A 27,965-nucleotide genomic window follows, 5' to 3' on the forward strand; every position below is an offset into this window, starting at 1 on the left:
AAGCAAGAGTGAGCCTGCATTTGTTTTGAATCAGAGCGGCAAATGAATACTATGTTTCCAGATTTAAAAATAGTCCTGATAAATAGTCTGTTTGCAAGCAGCAGTAAGCGAACATACAGTAAAACAAAGTGTTGTTTACTCTGCGCTGCGCATAATAGCATCAAGTCATTAAAAAACACAATAAATTGACCAGTGTTCTGTTTACTGTCATGTGTCATGCACGTTCGTGATGACGTAAAATGAATGCAAGCGCACCAGGGTTCGATAGAATCAAGCTGACACAAACCAACGCTGCGAGGGGCGTCAGAACAATCGCACACGGATACACACACCAAATACTACAGTGTTTCCTCTTCGGAGCTACTTTGCAACGGCAAACACCACGAGAGCGCAAGCTCCAGTTTTATACAAGTATAGGCCTAAGTGAAATATAAACGGCCACTAATAATATTTTTTATTCGCGCTGAAGTAAATTCAAAATAAAGAATCCAATCAGAGGCCCCTAAACAGGTGGGGCCTGCAGCCGAGGCAAGCCTGTGCGTAATATGCGCTTCCTGTTATTATGAACATGAGGATACTCTTGCTGGTTTGAATATGCAGCTGTTGTTTGTAATTAGCAATAGTTTGCTATATATTTTTTTCTCAGTCACATTAGATGTTGACAAGGACTCCCAGACATCGGTGATGCAAGAAATACAGTAGTGGACACAGATTTCTTTTAGTAGAAATGTTGGGCTACCAATTAACATTATGACTGAAAATCTCTTGGTTTCTTCACAGATACATGCTTAGTCTGTTTTTACAAGTGTTCATTTTAGTTTCTTATAGTGTGCGTTTGTGAAGACAAAAGAACAGAATCTCTATTACTGAAAAAATCCAATTTTATTATGGGCCTCTTCAATAAGTGAATAGAAACAAACAGAAAATGGCTACAGTGAAGAAACTACGAAACAGTAATGTTTGTAAATATGCCCTTTGCATTCTATAAATAACAGTTTTGAATAATTATTAATCTTTAAATAAACAGCAAAATAAATAAAAATGCTGACTATGCACATTTCTCATACACAATAGAGAAGTTAGACATGTGACCAGTCGAGGACCCGAGAACAATTTTATTATAAATAATCCTGAGTCACTTCATGTTTCACATTGTTCATACTTTGCCCTGGGTTAGATATTCTCACGGTGTACATTGGTGAGCAAGAGGATGACTTCTCATGATCTTATGACAACTGATCTAAAAGCCAACATGATTGAAATGTCTCCATTAAAAAATGTCTTGGGAAACAGTGAGGCGTCTTGGACTCCAAACGTCAAGTAAATGTAATCAGAATTGAAACAAGATATCAACCCGGGGTGAAGCATGAAACCTGTATGGACATGAGTTAGTTCTTCACTAGAGAGAGTAAAGTTTGAGTTGCTCCTCCACGTCTCCCTCTGTCATCTCTCCGAAGGTCTCCTGGTTCTCTCGGAGGAGTCTGAAGATCGCAGCCAGCTGTTCCTGTTGAACCCTAACAGAAACACAACAGCACAAAGTCACACAAACACACTCTTATAAACTCACAATATACTCAATGAGGGCGTGCACAGTGTGTTAGAAGAAGTAATACTGCAAACAGAAATGTATACAGTCTGGCTCTTTATTGATCTTTTATTTATGACAAGAGTGACCTTCATGAAAAAATGCAAAAGACAGTTCAGGCATTCAGGGTCTTGATATCGAAAGTACTCTCATGCCACACTTCTCCTGTTTGTTTCATCGTGACATTATCTAATTATTAATGTCCCATTGAAAAAAAAAGATATTTTAAAATGATTTTACTTGCGATTTTAGGGTAAAAATTACCTAGTTATATTTTTGTGAGATTCAGTTAAATTACTTTCCGTTTATGACCATAACAATCAACAAAATCCATAATCTTCATCTATTTCATCAAGTATGCCTGACTCCACGTTAAACACATTTCGCTCTGTCTATGATGTCACATCTTTGATGGTCCACAAGGGGGCGTGCTGGATATTCTGAAGTTCATGATGGTCACAACGTCTGTAGCATAAATCCGGAAAACACTGGAGCTCAAAACATACACAATGAGTTTAATTTCATACAAGATTTCATTAAAATCTCATATTCAAATCACCAGACAAAGAAAATGAAAAACAAAAACAATAGCAAACTGCTGGTTTACCAATACTTCCTCCATATTATAAATATTTGTAAGGGACAGTAAACATTTAAGTTAACCTAAAGTCAATCTCAGATGAAATAATTGGTTTCAATAGACCTCTCTTAGACTGGGGGCCTTAAGAAATGTGACAAAACACAAACCAAAACAGGTTTAAATTATTGTTTTAGACTCTTTGGCATTTTTCTTGACAAAGCCGGCTATTCACAGGCAGATCTGCAACATGTACAAAAAGACTTAAGAGCGATGCTCATTTTCCATGACAACACATTTTGGAGACAGTCAATAAAAGTCGGCACTCTGCAAAGGTCCTGAAGCTTCGGTTTGGGGGGGGGAATCTTCCCACACACTCTGGTTTGAGCTTTACTCAGCAACTCTGAAATAAAAACAGAAGAACATTATAAGTACATCAATGCAGCCGGTCATAAACATTTCACATGAACACAGTGGCAGCTCTACATTATTGGCATTCACTTCAACGGTATTCTGTTTGTTACTTTTAATCCACTTCTCTTCTCGAGGCGGCCCGTCAGACATCATGTAAATCAAGCAAAGAAGGCAAAGAACATTCAGGGATGACCTGAGGAGCCCGATTGCATTTCCCTCTGTGCATTCTTAATAGTAAAAAGGGGTTTTCTTACATAGCAAATTGGAGTGAAATAACTTATATATTTAATTATACATTTACATTGAATATTATAAATATATTTAACAAACAGTACTGATATATATTTAATTATACATTTACATTAAATATTATAAATATATTTAACAAACTGTACTGATATATACAGTATCTCACAGAAATAAGTACACCAGTCACATTTTTGTAAATATTTTATTACATCTTTTCATGTGACAACACTGAAGAAATGACACTTTGCTACAATGTAAAGTAGTGAGTGCACAGCTTGTATAACTGTGTAAATGTGCTGTCCCCTCAAAATAACTCTGCACACAGCCATTAATGTCTAAACCGCTGGCAACAAAAGTGAGTACACCCCTAAGTGAAAATGTACAAATTGGGCCCAAAGTGTCAATATTTTGTGTGGCCACCATTATTTTCCAGCACTGCCTTAACCCTCTTGGGCATGGAGTTCACCAGAGCTTCACAGGTTGCCACTGGAGTCCTCTTCCACTCCTCCATGACGACATCACGGAGCTGGTGGATGTTAGAGACCTTGTGCTCCTCCACCTTCCGTTTGAGGATGCCCCACAGATGCTCAATAGGGTTTAGCTCTGGAGACATGCTTGGCCAGTCCATCACCTTTACCCTCAGCTTCTTTTGGGGTCGTTACCATGTTGGAATACTGCCCTGAGGCCCAGTCTCCGAAGGGAGGGGATCATGTTCTGCTTCAGTATGTCATAGTACCTGTTGGCATTCATGGTTCCCTCAATGAACTGTAGCTCCCCAGTGCCGGCAGCACTCATGCAGACCATGACACTCCCACCACCATGCTTGACTGTAGGCAAGACACACTTGTCTTTGTACTCCTCACCTGCTTGCCGCCACACACGCTTGACACCATCTGAACCAAATAAATTTATCTTGGTCTCATCAGACCACAGGACATGGTTCCAGTAATCCATGTCCTTAGTCTGCTTGTCTTCAGCAAACTGTTTGCGGGCTTTCTTGTGCATCAACTTTAGAAGAGGCTTCCTTCTGGGACAACAGCCATGCAGACCAATTTGATGCAGTGTGCGGCGTATGGTCTGAGCCCTGACAGGTTGACTCCCCACCCCTTCAACCTCTGCAGCAATGCTGGCAGCACTTATACGTCTATTTCCCAAAGACAACCTCTGGATATGACGCTGAGCACGTGCACTCAACTTCTTTGGTCAACCATGGCGAGGCCTGTTCTGTGTGGAACCTGTCCTGTCAAACCGCTGTATGGTCTTGGCCACTGTGCTGCAGCTCAGTTTCAGTGTCTTGGCAATCTTCTTATAGCCTAGGCCATCTTTATGTAGAGCAACAATTCTTTTTTTTCAGATCCTCAGAGAGTTCTTTGTCATGAGGTGCCATTTTGAACTTCCAGTGACCAGTATGAGAGAGTGAGAGCAATAACACCTAAATTTAACACACCTGCTCCCCATTCACACCTGAGACCTTGTAACACTAATGAATCACATGATACCGGGGAGCGAAAATGGCTAATTGGGCCCAATTTGGACATTTTCACTTAGGGGTGTACTCACTTTTGATGCCAGCGGTTTAGACATTAATGGCTGTGTGTTGAATTATTTTGAGGGGACAGCACATTTACACTGTTATACAAGCTGTGCACTCACTACTTTACATTGTAGCAAAGTGTCATTTCTTCAGTGTTGTCACATGAAAAGATTACAAAAATGTGACGGATGTACTCACTTCTGTGAGATACTGTATTTAATTATACATTTACATTATAAATAATAATAATACCATCATTTTTGCCATTCATATTCTGACATTCAACAACACAAAAACACGTTTTTGAAGGAACTGTCTCCTCCGTTTCACTCATTGCTGCTTTGTTTCCACTGTTTTTCTGCAACCAGTATGCGCGCGCAGCTGGCAGTGATGTAACCGTGACATCGACTCCAAATTGGTCTATAGGCAAACAACAAAAAATGCCAATATGCACTCACGGGAAACTGCGATCCTAACCTTTATCTTCATAAAGAAATCCCACATGCCCAGTCAGCTATTTATTTTTCATAATTTATATTATAAATGTTGATGACGGAGATTCCGTGAGCCTGGTGACTGCAGTGTATACTTCGAGGTAATAACATTTCATGTGTAACAGATTTAATTTGAGTGTTTTATTTTGTAATACTGAGTGCATTCGTATTGTAGTGTGTGTGTGCAATACAGTTTTTCCCCACGGGGCTGGGCATGCGTACTAAAAACTAGAGTGCTTCTTATTTTATTAAATGCAAGTTTCAAGCGAACCTACACAAACGCTCGGTTATACATGTTTCGCTTAAATATGCAATATGAGTAAACAGTGCTCATAAAAAGCTGATTAAGCTTTAACGTTTGCCCTGCTTGAAATTAATAGATGCTTGGACCCAAAAACAGTATTCCTTACAGAATATGATAAAAAGGGTCTGTTCCAAAAACCTTGTGAGCTGCTTTCTGTCTGTTAACTAGGTTTTGAAACAGAGTAGGTTATAACAGTTATATGAGAGATGTATTCATTAGTGATAGATGAATAGAACAGGAATCATGTCACTCACCATCATCAGCTCTGGTGTTGTGATGTTACTGGTAAAAGCTCATCGGAGTGTATTAGTCATGCAGCAGTTAAACTGATCTTAACATCAGAGCCAACACCAGGAGAACCGGAAACATTCAGGAGAAAATAATGACCATTTATTTACATGCAATTGTACCCTATGTTCCTGGCAAATCCCATTGAGGTAAAACCCCTAAAAAAGACTGACACCGTTTACCAGTGTTCATTGTGAGATGTTGCCCATGCAGTGAGAAACATGAATGATGATGTGCAGGGAAACACACATGCAAAGACACAGGCTGCATCCGAAATCACATACTGTGACAGTACGTACTGAATTTGAATAAGTACCTACCTATCGGCCGTTAAAACAGTACGTTCTATATAGTATGAGTGGGAATAGTATGAATACATTTCGGAACATACTGCGTCCGCCATGTTTTATGGTCATGTGACCCGTATGCTCTTTGACCTACGGCGTATTAACAACAACCTATACGTGAGTGTTGATAAAAACATAATTTAGTCACGATAAATTAATTTATTTTCCGCTATATTTATTTGATTTACTTTTGAAATTTGACCGTTGCTCAGCTCCCGTGGCATCATGGGATAGAGAAGTGTCCATCCGATCCACACTCACGAATCTCGGCGGAAGTAGTAGACCATCCGGGTATTTCTCGCCTACTGTTTTTTGCATACTGAGGTTTCGGACATAATATTCATGACTCATACTCATTTTCGCCTACTATATAGTATGGAAGTATGTGATTTCGGACGCAGCCACACAGACAGACAGAACATCGAGTGAAAGCTTAAACATAAGCCATATAAAAACTCCTTTTTACGATGATCTCAAACAGCTTATTGCACCTCAAATGTGAATCCTATACATTTCTCTCAAGACTGCTTTTTAGTTAAAAATGGGTTTAAATGCATCAGAAAATATCATATATACAGTATATATAAGTTTTTTTTAAAAACAGGAGTTATTTGTCATTTTTCTGTAATTTAAAGTGTCAAAATATCATGTGGTGCGACCAATAACTGTATTAAATTCAAAATAATATATATGATTTATGTGGCTAAAATATGTATCACTGATATAGTACGCTTAAGTAAGGGTATTTCAAAATACATACAGACGTATATTTCAAACTAATTAGTTTCTTTGATTAGTATCACACATGTATTCAATCTTGTAATCAGTCATTCAGCCTATTTAAACGGAGAAAACCAGTCACTGTGCTGTTTGGTATCATTGTGTGCACCACACTGAACATGGACCAGAGAAAGCAAAGGATAGAGTTGTCTGAGGAGCTCAGAAAGAAAATAATAGACAAGCATGGTAAAGGTAAAGGCTACAAGACCATCTCCAAGCAGCTCGATGTTCCTGTGACAACAGTTGCAAATATTAAGAAGTTTAAGGTCTTGTAGCCAACCTCCCTGAGCGCGGCCGCAAGAGGAAAATCCACCCCAGATTGAACAGAAGGATAGTGAGAATGGTAGAAAAACAACCAAGGATAACTGCCAAAGAGATACAAGCTGAACTCCAAGGTGAGTCAGTTTCTGATCGCACCATCCGTCGCTATTTGAGCAAAAGTGGGCACCATGGAAGAAGACCCATGAGGAAGAAAAACATAAAAAAGCCAGAATGGAATTATCTCAAATTCATATTGACAAGCCACAATCCTTCTGGGAGAATGTCCTTTGGACAGATGAGTCCAAACTGGAGCTTTTTGGCAAGTCACATCAGCTCTTATGTTCACAGATGAAAAAAATCAAGCTTTCAAAGAAGTGAACACCATACCTACAGTGAAACATGTAGGAGGAGGCTCGGTCGGTTATGTTTATCTTGAATCTGTGCAGGACACAATGATATATCAAGACTATCAAGGCATTCTGGAGGGAAACGTACTGCCCAGTGTCAGAAAGCTCTGTCTCAGTCACAGGTCATCGGTCCTCCAACAGGATAATGACCCAAAACACACAGCTAAAATCACCCAAGAATGGATAAGAACAAAAGATTGGACTATTCTGAAGTGGCCTTCTATGAGTCCTGATCTGAATCCTATCGAACATCTATGGAAAGAGCTGAAACTTGCAGTCTGGAGAAGGCACCCATCAAACCTGAGACCGCTGGAGCAGTTTGCGCAGGAAGAGTGGGCCAAACTACCTGTTAACATGGTGCAGAAGTCTCATTGAGAGCTACAGAAAAACTTTGCTTGCAGTGATCGCCTATAAAGGTTGTGCAACAAAATATTAGGTTAGGGGTCCCATCATTTTAGTCCATGACATTTTCATTTGTTTACATCGTATTTACAATATTATGTTGAATAAAAAAATCAAAAGCAAAGTCTGATTTCTATTAAATATGGAATAAACAATGGTGGATGCCAATTACTTTTGTCAGTTTCAAGTTATTTCAGAGAAAATTGTGCATTATTCGTTTTTTGTGGAGGGGTACCAACACATTTCAGCACGTCTATATTCATCAGTTTTATGCGATTTACAGGAAAAATATGTTTGTTAAAGGGATAGTTCACTCAAAATGAATGTCTCACTCTCAGTGGAATGCTTGTAACCAAACAGTTCTTGGACCCCATTGACTCCCATAATAGGAAATATGACAATGGTAGTCAAAAGTGCCCCAGAACTGTTCGCTGTCCTACATTCTTCAAAATATCTTCTTTTACATTCAACAGAACAAAGAAATTTATAAAGTAATTTTACCTACTATGGTAGTCAATGGGGGGCAAGATCTGTTTGGTTACAAGCATTCTTCCAAATATCTTTCCCTGTGTTCATCAGAACAAAGACATTTATACAGATTTGGAACAACTCGACGGTGAGTAAATGATGACAGAATTTCCATTTTTGGGTGAATTGTCGCTTTAAATACATTTAAAAAGGCAACTCTGAAATTACAAAAACATATGAGATCATTACTTGCAAAACTCAAAAGAAATGTAAATACTTTGTTTCTAAACACTATAAAAACTGAGGACTGAGGAAAAATGTTAAATGTTAAGCATGTTAATTACATGAATACATTTTACAATAAAAATGTCATATGGTGCTCCTGTTATTTAAGGTTATGGCAAATTCATCTAGATGAAAAAACACTATTATTATAACACTGCATTATTTGAACAATTCAAAATAAATGAGACTCAGTCTGGCGATCAGTGGATTTCTTATGTTAATTTTGATTAAGTACGGATGGTTTATAACACTCTACCCTGCGTCACCACATGCACTCAGTGACCTGAACCCGTGGGCTTTCCACTGTTTTTCTTCAGTAGCGTCTGTGAGTAAAGGTTATGAATCCCTCAAGCTATGTGCTCTCTCTGACTGCTTTTAGATGAATGCAGAACACATGTAGCCACTCTCACTTGTGCTGTCAGCTCTTCTTCTGGGTCTATTTGAGACTACAGACCCCTGCATAAAGCAATGGTCTAAGCAAGCAATTAAACAACTGGGTCAAAAGGTTAATGTAATGTTCCACCCAAATATGAAGATTCGTTATTTTAGTCATTACTGACACACCCTCCTGTCACTCAAAACTAGCAAGGTCATAGACAGAGGAGGGTAATATTCATCATCTATGCTACAGCCTACAGGCTTGACCTGTAAGTATTTATGAATATTTGAACTGTATACGGCACTGCAAACTGCTCTAATGTTTCCTGATATGTAGAAGACCTGGCATCTTTTATCATTTCTTTTTTTTCTTGATAGATGAGGTCACTTTGATGTGAAAAAGAACAGCTTGTATGTATGTTTAAAGCATTATTTGTGGTCTATTGAGAAAGCCATGCATGTTTAAAACAACAGCAGCGATTATGACAGAATGGTCATTTTTGGGTGAACGAACCCTTTAACGTGATTTTTAGTGACACCAGGTGATATGAGTGAGAGGGAAGATATCAGTGTTACACCCTGTGTGTCAGCATATGTGACCTTGGACAACAAAACCAGTCTTATGGGTCAATTTTTCGATATTGAGATTTTTACATAATCTGAAAGCTGAATAAATAAACTTTCTATAGATATATGAGTTGTTAGAATAGGACAATATCTGGCTGAGATACAACCGTTTAAAACTCTGGAATCTGAGAGCGCAAAAAAATCTAAATATTGAGAAAATTGCCTCAGAATTTGTTAATCAGGGGCACTGTGGCAGACCATCCACTCACAAAAATAAAGTTTTTATATATTTAAGGTAGGAAATTTACAAAATATCTTCATGGAACATGATCTTTACTTAATATCCTAATAATTTTTGGCATAAAAGAAAAATCGATCATTTTGACCCACACAATGTATCTTTGGCTTTTACTAAAAATGTTCCCGTGCTACTTAAGACTGGTTTTGTATCCAGGGTCACATTATGGTTTGGGGGGGATGGGGGTGTCAATGGAGTCAAGCTGTAGTAAAATATAATACCTTACCATTGGTCTGAAACTGTTGTTTAAAGAGACGTAAAGTCACTTGTGAACTCTATCCTGCAAAGATAACATGTACACACCGTTTCTATAGAGTTCACAGCTTACACACACGCGCACGCATACATGTACGCACACTCAACTGTTTACATGTACAATCTCAATGTAATCACCTTAAATGGTAATCTTTAATGAAGGAAAGCTCAGAATAGATTACAGCTGTACTCTGTAACATGTTTGGTTAAAGATAAGCAAAAATCAGTTATTGAGCCAGTACGCATAAAAGTACTGAAAACCTGTCTCCTTATCTTACCCTAATTCACAGCGGTAACGCTGGGCATACACTATGCAAGTTTCGTCTAAATCTGAGCACATTCCCGAGACATATGGCTCTTTTTATGTCTTTTTTAAGGATTTCGGAGACGTATGACTATAAATCAGGCCAACATTTTTTTGTTTTGCATATACAGTATGGTATGGACAGAAGCGATGGATGCATGGGAAAGCATGTTTCTCTTTCTGAAACAGCTATTAAAGAGTAAATATTTTTTAATTTTCAAGTTTACGTACATACACGGTGTAAAAACACTTTCATTTTCTAATAATAGGCCGTTATTATTACCTTACTTCTTGACTGACTCTCAAATGATAAAAAGGTTTATAAATTAGGAAGTCTGTCTTTTGATTTAGTCACTTTTACGAGCCCTCTAGCGACTTTTGTTCAGAAGAAGCACATAGCGACAAATCTAGTGACTTCTTGGATAAACCTAAGCTTTCATTCAGTGGGAAAGTGTCGCAGGTGCTGCGCCTCGAGGGCGAGGTCTCTCTTTCCCGGCAGGAAGAAGCAGCACCGTACGACAGTGACTCGTGAATAAAATGAGTACAAAACAGCGTTTCCAACAACCTGTCACTGTTATCGACTGTTTGGATATATAAATATGAACAAATTTCATCTGTAACTATGCACATGGTTACCATGAGGCTGTGTGAAAGAACATATAGCCAAAATCACCGCTTTTTATTGTGAGTTGTTAGTTGATGTCGCGTCATGAACTGACAACAGAAACTGAAAATATGTCAATGAGAACGGTTTTATTGTTGTAAATATAATGGGTTGATATACCCCCGCGGCTGTCTTAAAAGGTTAGCGTTTTTTTACATTTATTTGGTGGTGTTTCCTTGCCAATTGTGAATTATTTTATATTGATATAATGTTGATCAGTAACTGCATTACTTTACCAATATTTAGCCTTCATTATTAGATAATCCACAGTGCTTTTACATACATTGCAAAATGTTTACATACACACAAATGTTATGATGTCGTAATATATAGGCTAAAGAAGTATACTTATAATACTCGTTAATGTCGTTTACTGTAACACATTACACGATTACATAAGAACGTGAGTCGCGAGGTGCTTGTTACACAAATAAAGTTTAACAAATGGACAAATTACTCTTATATTATAATCATTGACAAAGACTGCCCGTTTATTCTTTGAAAAAATGAAGATGAAAATATGTTAGAATTGCACTTAAGAATATTCTGAAGAACTTTCTGTAATTTATCTTAAAGTTCTTATATTTTCTCTGAAGAACAGTTTTGTGAATCCGGCGTGTTTGTGTTAAATTATGGAAGAATCAGATAGAACTGAATTGAAAGGTTGAGGTGTTGAACATGCCAGTGAGTTACAGTATACAGGGAAATTTCTTAATATTGTTGTTGTTGCTGGTCCAGGAAAGAATTGTTGAAATCATGAGGTGTAAATCCTGTATGATGGAGGATGTGTACAGGTGTTTATATTGTCCTTCAGGTTGTGATCAAAGTTTGTAACTTGTCAATGTAATCCTGTAATCCTGAAACATAGAGGTGTTTCATACACATAGTACCCTAGGCTAATTTAAAACTTTATTGTGTGCATGTGTGTGTGTAAGAGGAGGGGGGTCCATAAACCACTTGTGCCCAGGGGCCTCTGAATTCTAGTGTCGCTAGTGGCCACTGTGGAAAAAAACTTCTTTACATCGCAGTCTATACAAATAAAATTCTAAAGTTAAATACACCAGTATATTGACGTGTTTTCATGCAAAGAATATAATTGTCTTTACACTGATGGTTGTTAGCCTTTTAATATCTAAAGGTGCATCAGCTGGCAAACCAAAGAATTTGGAGCATATTTAAAGAGAAAGATTGTGGTAGGAAGCTTAGTCAAACTGCAGTGATACAGCCATTTTTTTTGCTAAATCAAAGACGGCGCCATCCGCGTAGCATTTTAGTGCATTTTATCCGTGAATACCTGGCTACAATTTATGCTGCAATTATAATTATGGAAAAGTTCAACCTGCTGCGGCAGCAAATTCAGCAGCTTTTGGATCTTGTTGGTCTAACTTTGTCAAGACAAACTCAACGGAGCAGCCACTAACTTTAGGTGTTTTTCTTGCTATAGCTGTTGATTATATGTTCCGCGTTCTGCGCTTTTATTGAGCAAATAAAGACACTATAGCAACATATATTATGATAATATAAATAAGTGGTTCCCAAACACGGGTATAATCAAATGTAGGCTATCTCATGGCACACCTTTTAAATAGAAAATAGGTAAAAACACACATTCACTCCCTTTACTTTTTATTTTTCTTGTCACGAAGGAATACGTTTAATTGCAATATCAAAATACCTTATTGTAGGGCTGCACAATTATGGCATACTTGTTTATATTATTCCCCTTGATATTGTAAGTGTGATTAATAATGTTGATTATATTTTAATGTTTTAATAAACGCGGCCATTAGCTAAATGCTTCGCGCATTAAATGCGCCGCTCGCGCATGCAGTGTCCAAGCACAATAAACGCGTGAACTATACAAGCCTAATTGTTAGTTACTGGAATAAACTTTTTTAATGCACCGCAACAGCAAGTGGCTTTGCGTGACCTCCTTATGACCCAACGTTTGAGAACCTTTGATATAAATTACCATACTGCCAGTTAGTGTAGCTAAGCATGAGATTGCGGGTTCGCACACTCATTTCACAATTAAATAATATCCATGGCTGGATTTAGTTTGCAATTTGTTGTATTTTTATCCCATGACTCCTTATAAATGAAACTTCAACCATTTCTAAAGTGCTTATTTTATAAATACGCCGCCACCTCACATAACGCATTGAAGCAGTCCCTGTATAGAGTGAATAATTGATTGTCGAACGATCGATATCCATTAATTCAGCACCACCGCCATGGACAGCACCTGCTAACGTGGGATGTAAGAAAGTAACCTCCTGTGGTATAGTTCGGGAAAAGATACAACTGTAGTTAAGGTGTACCTTTAGAGTCTTCGTAGCGCGCTAAGAGACAACGTTATCGGGAAACGCAGCCCAGAGCATTTTCTCATGTAACTTAAACCAAGTGCCTTCAGAAATATGATCTGTCTGTGTATTTGTGATTATTATGCAGAAGTGTAAGCTCTGAAAATCACCCTTAGGGTAATTGGATATTGTTAAAAGAATGTATCAGGTCAGTTTCACCTGACCTAATACTGTACTGTACTGTACATCTATAGGCTACTGTAGACCCATTTTCAAACGATGTACAGTATACGTCACTGAAGTGTTTAGTAACAAAATATTCAGACTTCGTCAAACAGCATTGTGAAGTATATGAGCTCAACCTTCTTGTGTTATTGGGAGATATAGTTTCTTTATTGTGAGTGGAATAGAGAGATTAAGTAAAGAGAGAAATACTGACCTTTGTTCCTCCTCCATCTCTTCTTTGGACATTCTCCCCTCAAACTTGGTGGTCCTCTTCTTACCAGGCACGACTGCGGAGGTCTCGCTCTCATCTTCCTGTGAGGCAGCTGCAACATCTAACAGACAGAAGATCAGATTTTGGTATTTCAATTGTACAGTAATAATCATTCAAAAACACATATGACAACGAGTCACAAGTTGCACGACAACCAATGAGATTTGAGGGGGTATTGTTATAGACATTTATAAACCCACTAGAGTCATGTGGATTACTTTAACGATGGATGAATGTGCTTTTTGGAGCTTCACCATTTTGAGCCACATATAAGAAGATAACCTTATGTCATTTTAATGTAAAATGATATGTTTGTGTTCTGCTAAAAAAAGGATGCCGTTTACATATGATGACATGAGGGGGTGTAGGCCTACATTTCAAGAAAGTAAAAACAAACACATCTGGTATTTAGATTTGTTTCGGGTGATCACATCACAGGTAGACAATAAGTAGTGGTAAATGTGGGTGTAAACAGGGTCCGAAACATTCTGACATTGACCAACTTCGACAACATTCAGAGATGGTCAAAGATGCATGTGACCACATTGCATTAGCTTATATTATATGCCTGTCTTTGTTTTTGTACTTTAGCAACTATATAAATCCGCTCTAGGTGCTTTAGCAACATGCATGGATCCACTGGTGCACACATTTTTACAACCAGCAGCATGTCCCGTCCAAGCACATACGCTAAAACTTAACACCAGGTGTAAACAGAGCCGGAGAGGGCCAAAATGAGCTGCACTTGATTTGGATTCAAGCAGCTGGTCCCGGATCAGTATGAGGTTATTTTGATGGTTGATCAAATCTTAACCAGCGCTGTAGGCTGTTTATAACCCAGATTTTCATCCCGCTAAATCTAATCCACTTGAAGGTGTGTCTCAGGTACGGGGAAAGTCTTTATACAGTATTAATGCAGGATTGAAGCTTTTATAACCTAACATGTTTATGCCACCAGCATTCATGTATAGGTGTTCTGTTCAAAATTAGAGAGCTTTTGAACCCAGCGACCCACTGGTGACGTAGGTTTGTTTAACAGTCAAATGTTATTGCCCCTCTTCACGAAGATGAAGTGTGTTGCGGATCTCAAAGGATCATTTACAGTTCATGGCCATTACCGACAATACTGTAATTTAAATATGACAAATCAGAAATTCACGAACGTTTGGACACCACGCTGTTGAACTCATGTTATCACTCAACACACTCACTGTTTGTAAACCGCAGCGGATTATGCAAGCTAGAGGCCAATGTACTGCTGTGAGAACAATGAACGTTTCTGAGCAGGATGAGTTTACATGCACAGAGCACAAAGCTCCAGTGTTTATCTCTGAAAGCACTCAAAGGCCTGAGCTGAATATACTCGCTCGTGTGTAATGAATCCCAGGGACAAACTGAAGAAAACGAACATAAGATTGGAGATTAGAGCCAGAATTCAAACAAACTACTTCAAAGCAGGACAAGTGGGGTTTCAGATATGGGTTAGCGCAACATACTCTCAGATTCTTATTGGATTCATGACAACATTAGGATAAAAATACAAGGCCTATATTGTATATTGAGTCGACAAATGCATCATTTAATGGTCTGTGGTCCTTTTAAGAGTGAATTGAACTAGATGAGGTCAGATCAGTTTGGGGTGGGGATACATCTAGTTTGTTACACGACTCGTTGGAATGCTTGATTCTGATTGGCCAGTCGCGACATTTGCATGTTCGTTTTTCCCAGATAACAACCGCTCAAAACTAATAACACATGGTAACCGGGATGCAGCAAATCATTTTGACCGTTTTTTTGACAAATTAAATATAAATATGTCTTTTAATGACATATATGACATTATATTTACAAATGATTAAACCACATTGTCTGTTTGTGACATTTGAATGTCGTTTCTCACCTTAAAACCGAAAGTAAAAGCCTTTTCCTCGCGGAAGGTCTGCATTCGGTAAAAATGAGCTAATTAAATATTTCAAATTCACATTTCATGTCCAGTTTTTTTCTCATGTGCCAAGTAGCCGTGTAATAAGCAGGATAATGTACAGGCAGGCGGTTGTTATCGCGAAATAAGCCCCTTCAGTGTGATACAAGACCCTCCGCGTCGGGTCCTGATCACACTGTCGGGCCTTATTTCTGCGATAACAACCGGCTGCCTGTACATTATCCCTTACTTAAACTATGAAATACAAAAGAAATGTCTAAAACTTATAAACCATCCTTATTGTTGCAGTTGTTTTTGATGCCACTAGTGGTGCAAAAAGATGTTGACGTTCATTTCTAAAATAAGTTTTGATTACAAATGATTGTAATAATCTATAAACACTGATTGTGCAGTCATACCATTAAGCTCCAGGATCTCTGGAACGGTCTCTGCTACTGGAGAGGCCTCTGGGACTGACGCAGATTCCTGTTCAGGGGCAGATGCAGATTCAGGGGCAGGTGCAGATTCCGGTTCAGGAACTGGCACAGATGCGGATTTTGGTTCAGGGAGGGGTGCAGATTCAGGGGCAGGAACAGATTTTGGTTCGGGTGCAGATTTAGGTTCAGGGACTGGCACAGATTCTGGTTCAGGGGCAGGTGCAGATCCAGGTTCAGGGACTGGCACAGATTCTGGTTCAGGGGCAGGTGCAGATCCAGGTTCAGGGACTGGCACAGATTCAGGGGCAGGCACAGTTTCTGGTTCACGGGCGGGTGCAGCTTCTTGTTCAGGCACAGGTTCAGGGGCAGATTCAGGTTCTAGTGATGGCACAGATTCTGGTTCAGGGACAGGCACAGATTCGAGGAGGGGCACGGATTCTGGCTCAGGGACTGGTACCTCTGGGGTTGTTTCAGCCACTGGGTCCTCTACCAATGCGGTCAATGTCTCTGGTTTAGGGGTGGGTAATTCTTGCTCAGGCGCTGGCTCAGGTGCCAGAGGGGTTGGCTCTTTTACTGGTGTGGGTTCAACAACCTCAGGGACAAGGTCTGGCTTTAGAGCTGCCTGTAAGAAAAAGGAAAACAAATATTTATTGAGTTAAGTCAAACACTTAAAGGGGAAATGAATTAAGACCTCATTTTTAACCCGAGCTTTTGTTATTTAAGAGGGAATCGTATTCAAGCAAACATCCTATAAGTGTCAGACCTGAAAACGCCCTTGTTACTGAAATAACAACTGTTATTGACACCAGGCTCAGCGAACGCCAGGTCCTGGAATGCACCTATCTATGACAGTTTGAACACCGCCTCTACAGAAGAATATCAACGACTTCTTCTCTAGCCCCGCCCACTAGATAGAGCGAGCAAGCAATATGCAAAACATGCAGTTAAAGATTGCAAAATATTGTGCAGTCAGTGCCTGGTCGTGGAAGAACATAGTCGCTGCATAACCTTCCTTTGGATTCCGACATTAGTAATGTGTGGTTGAAGTTTATTTTTAAAGAGGTTCCAGCTCACGTGGATAAAACATTACCGTGGATTCCTTTGTGAACAAGGCAGAGGTCGACGATAGATTTGCGGAGAGACTAAAATTAAAAAGCAGTGCTTATGCAATCTTATGTGAGTACAACATATTTGTACTATGCGTCACTATTGCTTTGTTAGAGATCTCTGTGATTTGGCGGGCTCATATCATTTTTCAAGGTTTTATCCACCGTTTGCGAATAATGGAGGCTGTTTTGAAGTGTTTTGGTATTATTTCGGGTGCTGGGTCATATCCATAAGTTATCGGGAGTCTCCTGTTTGTTTATTTATCATGGAAACTCTTGTAACATTTGAGATTCGCGATTGCGGTGATCTTCTGTCTGGTTTGCGATCACGGGGATCAAGTGTTGACAGGTACGGATATCATTAAACACCATACAACTATAGGCTATACAAACTATACGCAAAGCCTTGCCATCACATCCGGGAAATAAGTCAGTAAATTTGAGTAAAATCACAGGCTTCATTTATCCCGTGCGAATGCGTCACATGAAATACTGATGTGGGGAGGTCATTTCTAAATCACACAAGGTCCCCAGATAATACTAATCCTGTGCGAATAGGGCGAATGTGTAACCTAACATTACGTCTCTAACCAAATTCACAGAAGGCTCCAACTAAGTTTACTACGCAAACTGCTATCCAATCATAGCAGTGGGCGTTTACTTCCAAGTCTTCAATGCGGAACGCCCATTAAAACCGATCGTTTGTCAAGCCGGCCTCAAAACCCGGGTAGAAAATAGCCTATTACTTATTGATTTTTATGTTTTTGGATGTAAAAACCACACGAACGTCATAAGTAGACCTCATACAACAGTATAAAACAATAAACAAGCCCAGTTCATCACACCTTTAATAAAGATAATGTTTTATCATGAGCCATAGTACTATGACCAGATTCTTAGGGTTTACGATCTAGGTAAAAAAACACATTTGTTTCAATCTGAATTTATTCTGCATGATATGTAATTGTTACCTAGATTACCACAGCAAATGCAATCTGATTTGATACTGACCAGCAACAGAACACCCGTGCAACACTCACCACTACAATGCACCAGTGTTCTGGGTTTTGTTTACGGGCCCCAAGAGCCCACCTCAAATCTCTTCTGATCCTTGCATGGGTTCTGTACGCCATGGGTGCCTTCTATGAGATATGATTTTTCTAAACATCCCATACATGTCAAATACATGTTCTGCGTGCACGACAGCTGTCATCTACAGTCCGTCTCCAGCTTTCTCTTTAACTGGCACCTGTCAATGACACCAATCTCCTCTAACTAACTCCAACCCACTTCACTGCCTCTGACAGCCCTTAACACAACCACTTTCATACACTCTCAAAAGTACTGCAGCACCTGTTTCTGCCTTTAACCAACCACTCCATGACTTCTTGACCACACTGTGGCAAGAGGCCTACATAGACGGGCTGGTATACAATCAGTTTCACTCTCAAAAAGGCAAAACAGAATCGGAATGATTTATGACATTCAGTTTAATAAAGTAAATCTCATATTGCTGTTATTGAGATTATGGGGGATTTGAAGCAGGGTGAATCATCCAGATATATATACATTACATATACAGTAACATATGAAGAGTTTGGTTCCACAATGAGATAAAATATCATGTTTATTTATCATTTATGTTCTCATGTTTTTCTTGTGTTTTCTTGTGTTAGCTAGCTGTATTTTTTTGAGGCTTAAATCAAAACAAACCAACTGCAGTTTAATTGATATTAATTGGAATGCACAATAAAAAAATGGAAAACTTTAAAAAACTGAGTTCTCTCATTTTGGAACCAAAAGCTTCGTATACATATTACATATAACTCTAATAAAAATAATTTCTGGCATTGATATAATAGATCACTAGATGCAACATAAAACAGCTGCCAGCACACTTCATAACTTCAAGAATGCTGACATATGCTGCCTCCAGCAGATGGTGCGTTCCATCTTACACCCTCACACACACTTTCTGCTGAGTGTGTGTGTGCGCGTGTGTACATAAATTCATGAAATCACACTGAGAAACTTTGTAGAATATTCTATTCTATTCCATTCTTCATCAAAAAATCCCATAATGTATTCACTCTAGGTGTGTATTTTACAACAACTCATCTTAAAAGCTATAAATGTAATACACAAGGAATATTCTCATTCAAATGACCCACATTTGATTTCACCGTTCAAGCGTTACTCTGTCCTGAGAAATAAACATGTGAAATGTGGTGAGGGAATTAAAGCAGCTTGAGACGGATTCTTCACCAGGGTAACCTCTGCCAACAGTCCATTAGCCTCTGATGCTCTTAGAAAGCTTGAATGACCTAAGAGGATATCAGGCGCATGGCGCAGGATGCCATCTTAGGCTTAGCTGTCATCTAAGATCCTCTCTTCATGTGGAGGTCAGGGTGAGAATATGTGTAAAGCTCAGTATGAGCAACTGAACACAAGTGAAAATCAAACTGATCCAGAGAGGATTGTGTGTAACGTTTTTCTTTTTACATGTGCCGGGATTCACATATAATCATTTCCAACATGGCGTGTTTCAGTAAGTAACTGAGACTAATACATACCTAGAACAGCATACTTTGAATGAGAATAACAAAGATGCTGAATAGTTTGAAATCTTATTTAGGGCAGTGGGCTAACCAGAATATAAGATGTCATCGTTTCACTGGTTTCTGGACACCGTTTAGATTGAATGAATCCTCCACAAACCGTTCAGCTCTCAAAACTGTCATTGTCTCATACAAGAGGCCTGTAGTCTGTATGGACAGTCAGTGTCTGCCTACTAGAATGGCATGCAGAACGGCATCATTGTTTAGTTACGAGACATCGCTCATTGTGACTAAAGGGTAAGGCGGAGACAGTAGCCCTGTACACTGCCTACATAGACAGCAGATTAGTAAGACAACATCCTAACTAAAATGAACCATGACAAGTAATCACTTAAAGGGCTAGTTCACCCAAAAAATGAAAATTCTGTCATTGTTTACTCACCCTCAGATTGTTCCGAACCTGTATCATTTTTTCCGTTCTGCTAAACACAAAGGAAGATATTTGGAAGAATGTCAGTAACCGAGCAGATCTCTTCCCCCATTTACTGCCATAGGAGGGAAAATAAATACTATGGGAGTCAATGGACGGGGGGTGAGATCTGCTCAGTTACTGACATTCTTTCCAATATCTTCCTTTTTGGAACAATCTGAGGGTGAACTATCCCTTTAAGAATATGGTCTGCACACATAAAGCACATGTTAGCATGTTGCTAGGCTAATAAGGGAATAAAAATAATGTTTTGTAGCATTTGTCATGATCACCAAAAATATCTCAGCTGGGAAATTTATACAGACTTAAGAGTATGTTTATACACAACAACAACATTGCATGAAGATATTACCATCTGTATGCTAAGATATATAATATAAATTTGTGGGATATGTGCACGCACCTAAAGTAAACCTAACATGGCACTATCAAGTTTGCACAAAACTCTGAGAAAGCAAGGAAGTTAATGACGGCAGACTAAAATTCCAAACATGCGAAGTCAGAGGAAAGCTTGACCAATCAGCATCCAGACGGACAGATTCCATGGCAAACTGATGTTTGGAGACTGGCGTGGAGACAGAAACAAAGAGCTGAGGAATGTTTAAGATGGTCTGAACACTTTCACATACTGTGTGTGTTGATGACAGTTTACTTTCCAACAACATCAAGTGTTGCATTTCTATTGACTTCACCTCAGAGAAAAGAAGAGAGCCTCACATTTTCTCCTTGAGGTTTTCTCATCGAGTACACATTGCCATGTAAGGAAGACGAAGCACATCTAAATTGGTCGAGTGTAATAGAAAGAGAGCCAAAACAGAAACTGGGCAGAAACAACCCAAAACCTGAAGAAATAACTGGAGACAATTGGAGACTTCTGTAGCTCTGGATTCTGATTCAATGTGTTTAAACAAAAGAGATGATCAAAACATGAAAATTTAGTACATTTTTAGGAACAGTTCACCCCAATTATTCATCAGTTTTGAACTCATGTTGAATATAAACTCTCTGGACTCTGATAAAAGTAAACTACACTGTAAAAAAAGTGATTTGAATAAAAAACTGTCATTTTACAGAACTTTATAGGTTTTTACAGATTTTTCATATTTTTTAAAATTGGGTAAAAAAGCATAAAATAAAAAAAGACCGCAAATTTACAGGAAAACTTATTTTACGGTTTATTTCTGTCATCCCAGCAGCTTGAAAATTTCTGAGGTTTTTTTATGGGATTTGTTCACAAGTGTATGCTTGGAGGATACACGTTCCAACTTTTTTCCCAAACACACATACGTACACAGAGCTGCTTTATTTCATTGCCAGCCAAAGTCACTTATTTATTTTTTTCACTCATTTTAGAATAATGGTCACTATGGAATATCACAAATGTAACACAGGAAATTAAAACTAGGTTACAGTATATTTTAGCATCTCTTGTCTTTTATCATGCAGCTTCTTGAAGTCTCAGGCTGAGGTGCTTTTTTAAAGAGTTACTGCTTTATTATCATTATTTGGCCCAGGGCATCCATTTCAAAACGTATTTTATTCAATTTTAACTTTGTATTCGAATAAATTAATATGTTGGCTTCAGATCAAACATTCAAATCAAAGCATTAAAAACGTTTAAATAATCCAGTTTAGCCTTAAACTGCAGCAGTGTTTGTTAAAAAACTGAACTGTACGGGGTGTATTTGTTCCCTAGGCATTAATCAACAGGAGTGCTTAACCTCATCCCTGGAGATCCACTTCACCTTCACCATCTCTAACCAAACACAGCTGAAGCAGTGAAACAAGAGCTGTTCTTCATTTGTGTAATAATTAGTTTGCTAGATTAGGATTAGTACAGCGTAAAACACAGCATGTTGAAAATCATATTATTCTGCTGGAAGTGTTAATGAGTACATGTTATCTTGGGCTAGGATTGTCGAACGCTTCTCAACAACTCACTTGCCAAAATAAAGGTCATGCGAATGTGAGACGCGTGTGATGTGGTGGTGGGTGTATCTTGATAAATTGGCATCTCATCTCTTCTGATCTCTTTAGTCATCACCTCTTCATGCACTACTGGATAGGAAATGAAGAGATCATTAGTCGATCCCTAATATCTGTGCCTACTATGCAGGGCACTTATCTAACACACCTAATTCATCTCATTAGCTTCATGACCTGCAATGGGTTCAAATGACTATAAAATATTTTCTCTGATTTTCCGACAATGGATGTAGTTTCTTCGTAGCAAAATGGTTAAGGTTTGATTTGAAGTAAACTTCCTGTGAATATTTTGCATATGTTCATCAATCCAAAGCAAATCATCAAGCATTTTGAAATATTTATGTTTGAAGATCTGTTGCTTGGTGGACAAAACTGGCAGATTGTAGCAACAAATATCTTTGATTCTGTCATCATTCGAAGAGTTTATTTGCAAAAAAAAGGTTTTATTGTGTTGTTTTTGTTATTATTAGTTAATCAAAATAGTGATATTACTTGCACAATAAAGTGCACAGTAAAAAAACATGATTTTTAAAAATTCAGATTTTTCAAATGAACTCTTCATTTATTCACCTCATGTTGTTCAAAACCTATATATGACGCTTTCATTTTTGGGGTGAACTTTCCCTTTAAAGCATGAAAACTAGTTTGCCCCTTTCTACGTGGTCCAGAATAGGCTGCATGCAGTGGATTGGCTTTATTCCACTGGTTAAAAGTTTTTCTACGAAAAGTCTAGTAAACCTTCTTCAGTCTTCCTCAGTCCCAGGACTGTTTACTCAGTTGTAAAGAAGCCAGAAGAAGTATGGTTACATAAAGTGATGTAACAGATATCAGAGGGACTCCCGCTGTGAATGGGCTCAGGACGGACAAGGCTGATGTAAGGGCTGTTAAAGCACTTATAATGTTTCAATAGTAAAAAGTAGCAGCTATATGATATTTTGACATAGAGCAAATGCTGTTATACCAATTCTACTACGGTAGATATCTGTAGATCATTAGGCAGAACTTCTATGAGACAGCAATGCAAAAACATGGGAGTATTGTGAAAGTACAAAGTGGGGTGTGTCATAAACAAGTCAAGGAATGAAAGTTCAGCTGTTTACAGCTGTTGTGAAGCATTGCAACTTGTTTCAATTTATATCGGCTATTTGTGGAACTATTTGTTTTAAAACAGAAACTGAATCATTGTCGGTTTTCAGAAACAGAAGTACAGTACTGTTGCAGAAGTGGAAAGTGTTGCTTTGTAACGTCCGCCCACAGAAAAGAGCTGCTAGTGTACTGCTGCGGGTCCAAGAACTACACACAAACACACGCACTCTTAAAAAAAGGTGCTTCAAAAGGTTCTTCGATGCCATAGAAAAACCTTTTGGTTCCATAAAGAACCTTTAACATCTGAAGAACCTTTCTGTTTCACAACCTTTTCTGTTCTTCAGATAATAAAAAGGTAAAAAGATGGCTCTTGAAAGAACCTTTGACTGAATGGTTCTTTGTGGAACCAAAGATGGTTCTTCTATGCCATCGCTGTAAAGAACCTTTTAAGCAACTTCATTTTTAAGAGTGTAGAGCTGGCAGGACCTCGTCCAGCAGCCAGAGGAGAACATTCGTGTGTCTCAAAGCAGAGGTGAGTGGAACAAGATCAAACAGGAGACTGAAACTGACACCAAAACTCCAACTTGCATGATTTTTTAAATGTAAGTTGAGCATGGTGCCTGGCTGCAACGCCTAAGGTTAGAGTTTGATTCCCAGGGAACACACAAGGTGAAAAAATATATGCTATTGAAAGCACTCTAGATAACTTTGGGTAAAAGCACCTGCCAAACATAGATGTGTCAATGTGCTGTAATCCAACCTTGACCTAGATTAAGGCTCTACATATTTCCCATCCTCAGATGCCTTTAAAAGGGATAGTTCACCCAAAAATAAACATTCTGTCATCATTATTAACACCCATGTGGTTCATAACCAGTATATGACTCTTTCTTCTGTGGAACACAAAAAAAGATATTTTGAAAATGTCTCAGTGGTTTTGTGTCCATACATTGGAAGTCAGTAAAGTCCAATGTTGTAAGGTTATCATAGTTCTTTAAACTATATTATTTTGTGTACTGAAGAAAAAAGTCTGGAATGTTTGAAATGACATGAGGGTGCATAAACCATGAAAGAATTTTCATTTATGGGTGAACTATTTCTTTAAGGAGGAGTTTTCATGTATACTGGAAACTTCTTGGCTGCATGCCTTACTCATCTATTTACCAAAAAAGTGATCAAGTGCTGCTCTCAGACAACCAGCCCTGCATATAATATACCAATTGCTTCTCTAAAGAACCAAATACATCACATCATTTACCTGAACAGGTGTCTGCTGCACAGGGATGATTTCAAGTTCCACTGGAGACGCTTCCTCCACAACACCAATCTCCTCAATAACAGGGAGGACTGGAACAGGTTCCTCATTTCTCAGCTCAGTGTCTACCACTGTCTATTTGAACAGAGAAGATAAAGCTCAGAAAACAGAAAAGGCAACAGTATACACTGCACAGCTGCATCAATAGGCATCAATACAAGAGTGAGGTCATGTTAGTTTATACTGTCAGGACAGAAACAGGCCAGGAACTTACAAACCAGGAACATTTTGGTCTGTTTCTCTGACAAACCTACAGCATGGCTTCAGAAAACCTGACAGCGTGTGATCACTATAGAACTCATCTTGCTACGAGTTCCTAACCCATTTCACTTGCATACCCTGAGGTATTTAGTATACAGCGTTTCATCTAATCTGAGGATATTAAGAACAACAATATGGCATGACTTGAACAGGGAAAAGGGCTGTTGAATACTGGAATAGAGCCAGGTGGTTGGAAACAAGAGGGATTCATTGATTCATTCATGTCATCAGCTGATAAAGAAAGTCATGCGAGACTGTAGAAGGGCATTACATTTTGATCAAAAATGGACAAAAATTCCCTTTGTAGTAATGTGCACTATTCTGCACATTTCTATTTGCTGCATTTTCTCATGTGTGTTCAACGGTGTCATACACACACGTGCTCAAGACTCCGTCAGCTCTCAACAGCAACATGTTATACAATATACACTTTTAAATATAGTGGATATACGTTTGAAGCCATAGATAGACGGACCATGGTGCAGGTCATGTCTGAAGCTCTGGTTACAGCTGTGGTGGGCACATTCTAAGGCGAGATAGAAAGAGTCTTCGCACAGAAGGTCAAAAAGCCGGCTGATGTTTAAACAAGGCTGAGCAGAAGAAAACACATACTGTTGGCCCTGACAAGTATCTGCTGAGGGTTTGAAAAATATTCGGTGAACTGTGTACTCTTTATACCAGACAAGGGAGTTTATAAATGTGTATATTTCATTGTTTAGATCAGATAAAATCTGTGTTCTGTGATGCGTTTTATTTAAATGAACTTTTAAATAGTCAAGTCAGGGAGCATCACAATTTAGTGAACAGCCTATAGGGTGAATTCCACAAAACATGCCAAGCACATGTCAAGTCATGTTTTACCTGAAAAACCTTTAGGAATGTGACATTATTTTAAAGATAACTATGTGCGTTATCATAATTCTTTTTACATGAAAAAACATGATAAAAAGTAATTATTGAATACTTGTCTATATGCAGTTAGTAATGTAATCTACTTTGACTGAATTTAAAAAAGGACAGAACATATATGGACAAGGTTATTTTCATTTGATCTTACAGTAAATGGAAATATAACGAATGCTGCCTTCACACGCTCTCGGAAATTGGATAGTTCCCACTTCAACCCGGAAAAAAATGATGGAACGGTGCTCTTTTAATGTTAACAGATACTTGTAATGTTTTAATGCTACTAAACCATTAGTCACATTAATGTTTTAATGTTACTAAATACTTTTAGGCCCGGTTTCACAGACGAGGCTTAAGGCTAGTCCCAGACTAAAATGAATGTGTGACCTGTTTTACTCTTAACTGAATATAACTTGCCCAGAAATATCTTAAAATATGTCAGTGCCATTGTTTAGTCTTGAGATGCACACCAGTAATGTATTCTTCTAAGGCATTTTTATAAAAGCGACATAAATATCTTAATTCAACTAAGGCATAGTTCTGGTTTAAGCTAAGCTGTGTCTGTGAAACCTGGCCTTAATGTTACTAAATCCAGACGTTACTTACGCGTCTGTTGTGGGAAATATCCCACTACCTAGGTGTTTTGAAAGCAGCATATTAAACAAGCACAACATCAACACCTGCAACATATGCAAAAATGAGAACTGGAGAGGATGCTGTAGTGTAAATGATAAAAAAAGTGACAATGACAAAGACTATAATATCATATAAATCATATTCAATCTATCTTATATGTATTAAGACTGAAAAAATCATGTAAATGTCAGTGCAATGGGAATTTATTTAGCCCACAGACGCACATAAACGTCACACCACTAAGTCGGATGTCAACGGTGCCGCCATTTTGGGAAGGGCACGACCGCCCGATAAACGAGAGATTCTCAACCAAGGGGCCTTAAGATGACTTCAAATGATTTCGAGTAAGAAACAAACATTAAAATAAGCCAAAACAACCAAAAATAAGATATTTCTTAGTGTGGTATTTTTATCCTAATCATTATTTTCATAATAACACTTCGTTCTGTCTCGATTTACAGTCAGATTAAAAAGCAATAGTGAATGCTTGTGAAGCTTTTATAAAAAACGAACATTTGTGTCAAATTGTCTGTGTTTAGAGGGCAGTCTTTCCCGGTCCAACATGGCAGCGCCGTTGACATATCGCAGCAACGGGCAAAGGCGCTCAATGCGTTGTCTTTTCTAGCCTGGGCCTCCCCTCCCTCCATCTGTCTGACAATCAGCTGTGAACCCGTGATAAAACCCCTGGCCAGCGTTCAAGGCCTGGCACATCCTAAACCAATTACACAGTCTGCCCCAGTTTAAACACGTAGATGCGTACTGCAAATAAAGCGCCGTTATTATGTAAACAAGGATGAAAAAACTAGTCACGCAGTTTTAAAGACGCAACGCTGATGACGTCACACACTATGCAATAATCTGTATTCAGACCAACGATTTAAAGTTTCATTCTGTATGAAGTGCGCCTGACAGAACGCGCTTTACCTGGACAGGTGTTTGCTGAACCGGAGCAGGTATTTTCTCCTCAATCTTCACTGGAGCAGTAGGTCTTTTCTCTTCAGACTTCACTGGAGCAGGAGGTATTTTCTCCTCAATCTTCACTGGAGCAGTAGGTCTTTTCTCTTCAGACTTCACTGGAGCAGGAGGTATTTTCTCCTCAATCTTCACTGGAACAGGAGGTATCTCCTCTCTGGACTCAGTAACCTCTCGGTCGGGTCTCTCCTCCTGTCGCTCTTTCTTTGGCGAAGATTTCTTCGCCAGAAGCGACGACGCAACTATAATGGCAATAATTGTGAAGAAAAGTGCGGATAAAATCACTGGCGCGTCTATAGTCATGACTGAGCCTGTTGTTGTTAATATAAACGAGAAGTTTTTGAAAGTTGTTTTTCTCTTGTTAGTCTCTTGTGGTGTATGAGAGCAGACGCTTCAGCTCGTCCCGTTAGCGCGTCTCTGAGCTCATCTGATAGAGCTGCATGTGCTGCAGACGCTTTCTCATGGTTGTGTCTCAACCGTGTTCGCTCCCTAAATAGACAGCACTACTGCATCATGAGTTGCCTACCTACACTGCATTTCTGGGGATTATAGAAGACGCCAACGGTCCAGAAAAGAACTCCAAAACATTGTACATGCATATATTGTAAAAAATAATTAATGTGGTTTATAA

At 38.7% G+C, this 27,965-nt stretch overlaps 1 protein-coding gene across 7 annotated transcripts; it reads right to left on the reverse strand.

The window, feature by feature from the left end:
• Positions 1–884: 884 nt before the first annotated feature.
• si:ch73-366l1.5 (FILIA-N KH-like domain-containing protein) lies at positions 885–27,835 on the reverse strand. 7 transcript variants are annotated; one of them, XR_008963857.1, is made up of 7 exons: positions 27,287–27,834; positions 24,503–24,634; positions 16,001–16,640; positions 13,604–13,721; positions 9,865–9,918; positions 5,412–5,488; positions 1,521–2,565 (listed from the first exon to the last, which is right to left on the reverse strand). XR_008963857.1 is itself a non-coding variant. In XM_057346207.1 (6 exons), the coding sequence occupies exons 1-5, from the start codon at positions 27,635–27,637 to the stop codon at positions 9,885–9,887; spliced, it is 1,275 nt and encodes a 424-aa protein (XP_057202190.1). In that variant the 5' UTR covers positions 27,638–27,834; the 3' UTR covers positions 1,402–1,514; positions 9,865–9,884. The 7 variants fall into 7 exon arrangements, 5 of the variants coding, with proteins under 5 accessions (XP_057202188.1, XP_057202190.1, XP_057202189.1 ...); XR_008963856.1 differs by having other exon boundaries at positions 5,412–7,271; XM_057346207.1 differs by lacking the exons at positions 1,521–2,565; positions 5,412–5,488 and adding an exon at positions 1,402–1,514.
• Positions 27,836–27,965: the final 130 nt, after the last annotated feature.

Source organism: Triplophysa rosa, linkage group LG11 (genome assembly GCF_024868665.1).
Source record: "Triplophysa rosa linkage group LG11, Trosa_1v2, whole genome shotgun sequence".
NCBI lineage: Eukaryota > Metazoa > Chordata > Actinopteri > Cypriniformes > Nemacheilidae > Triplophysa > Triplophysa rosa.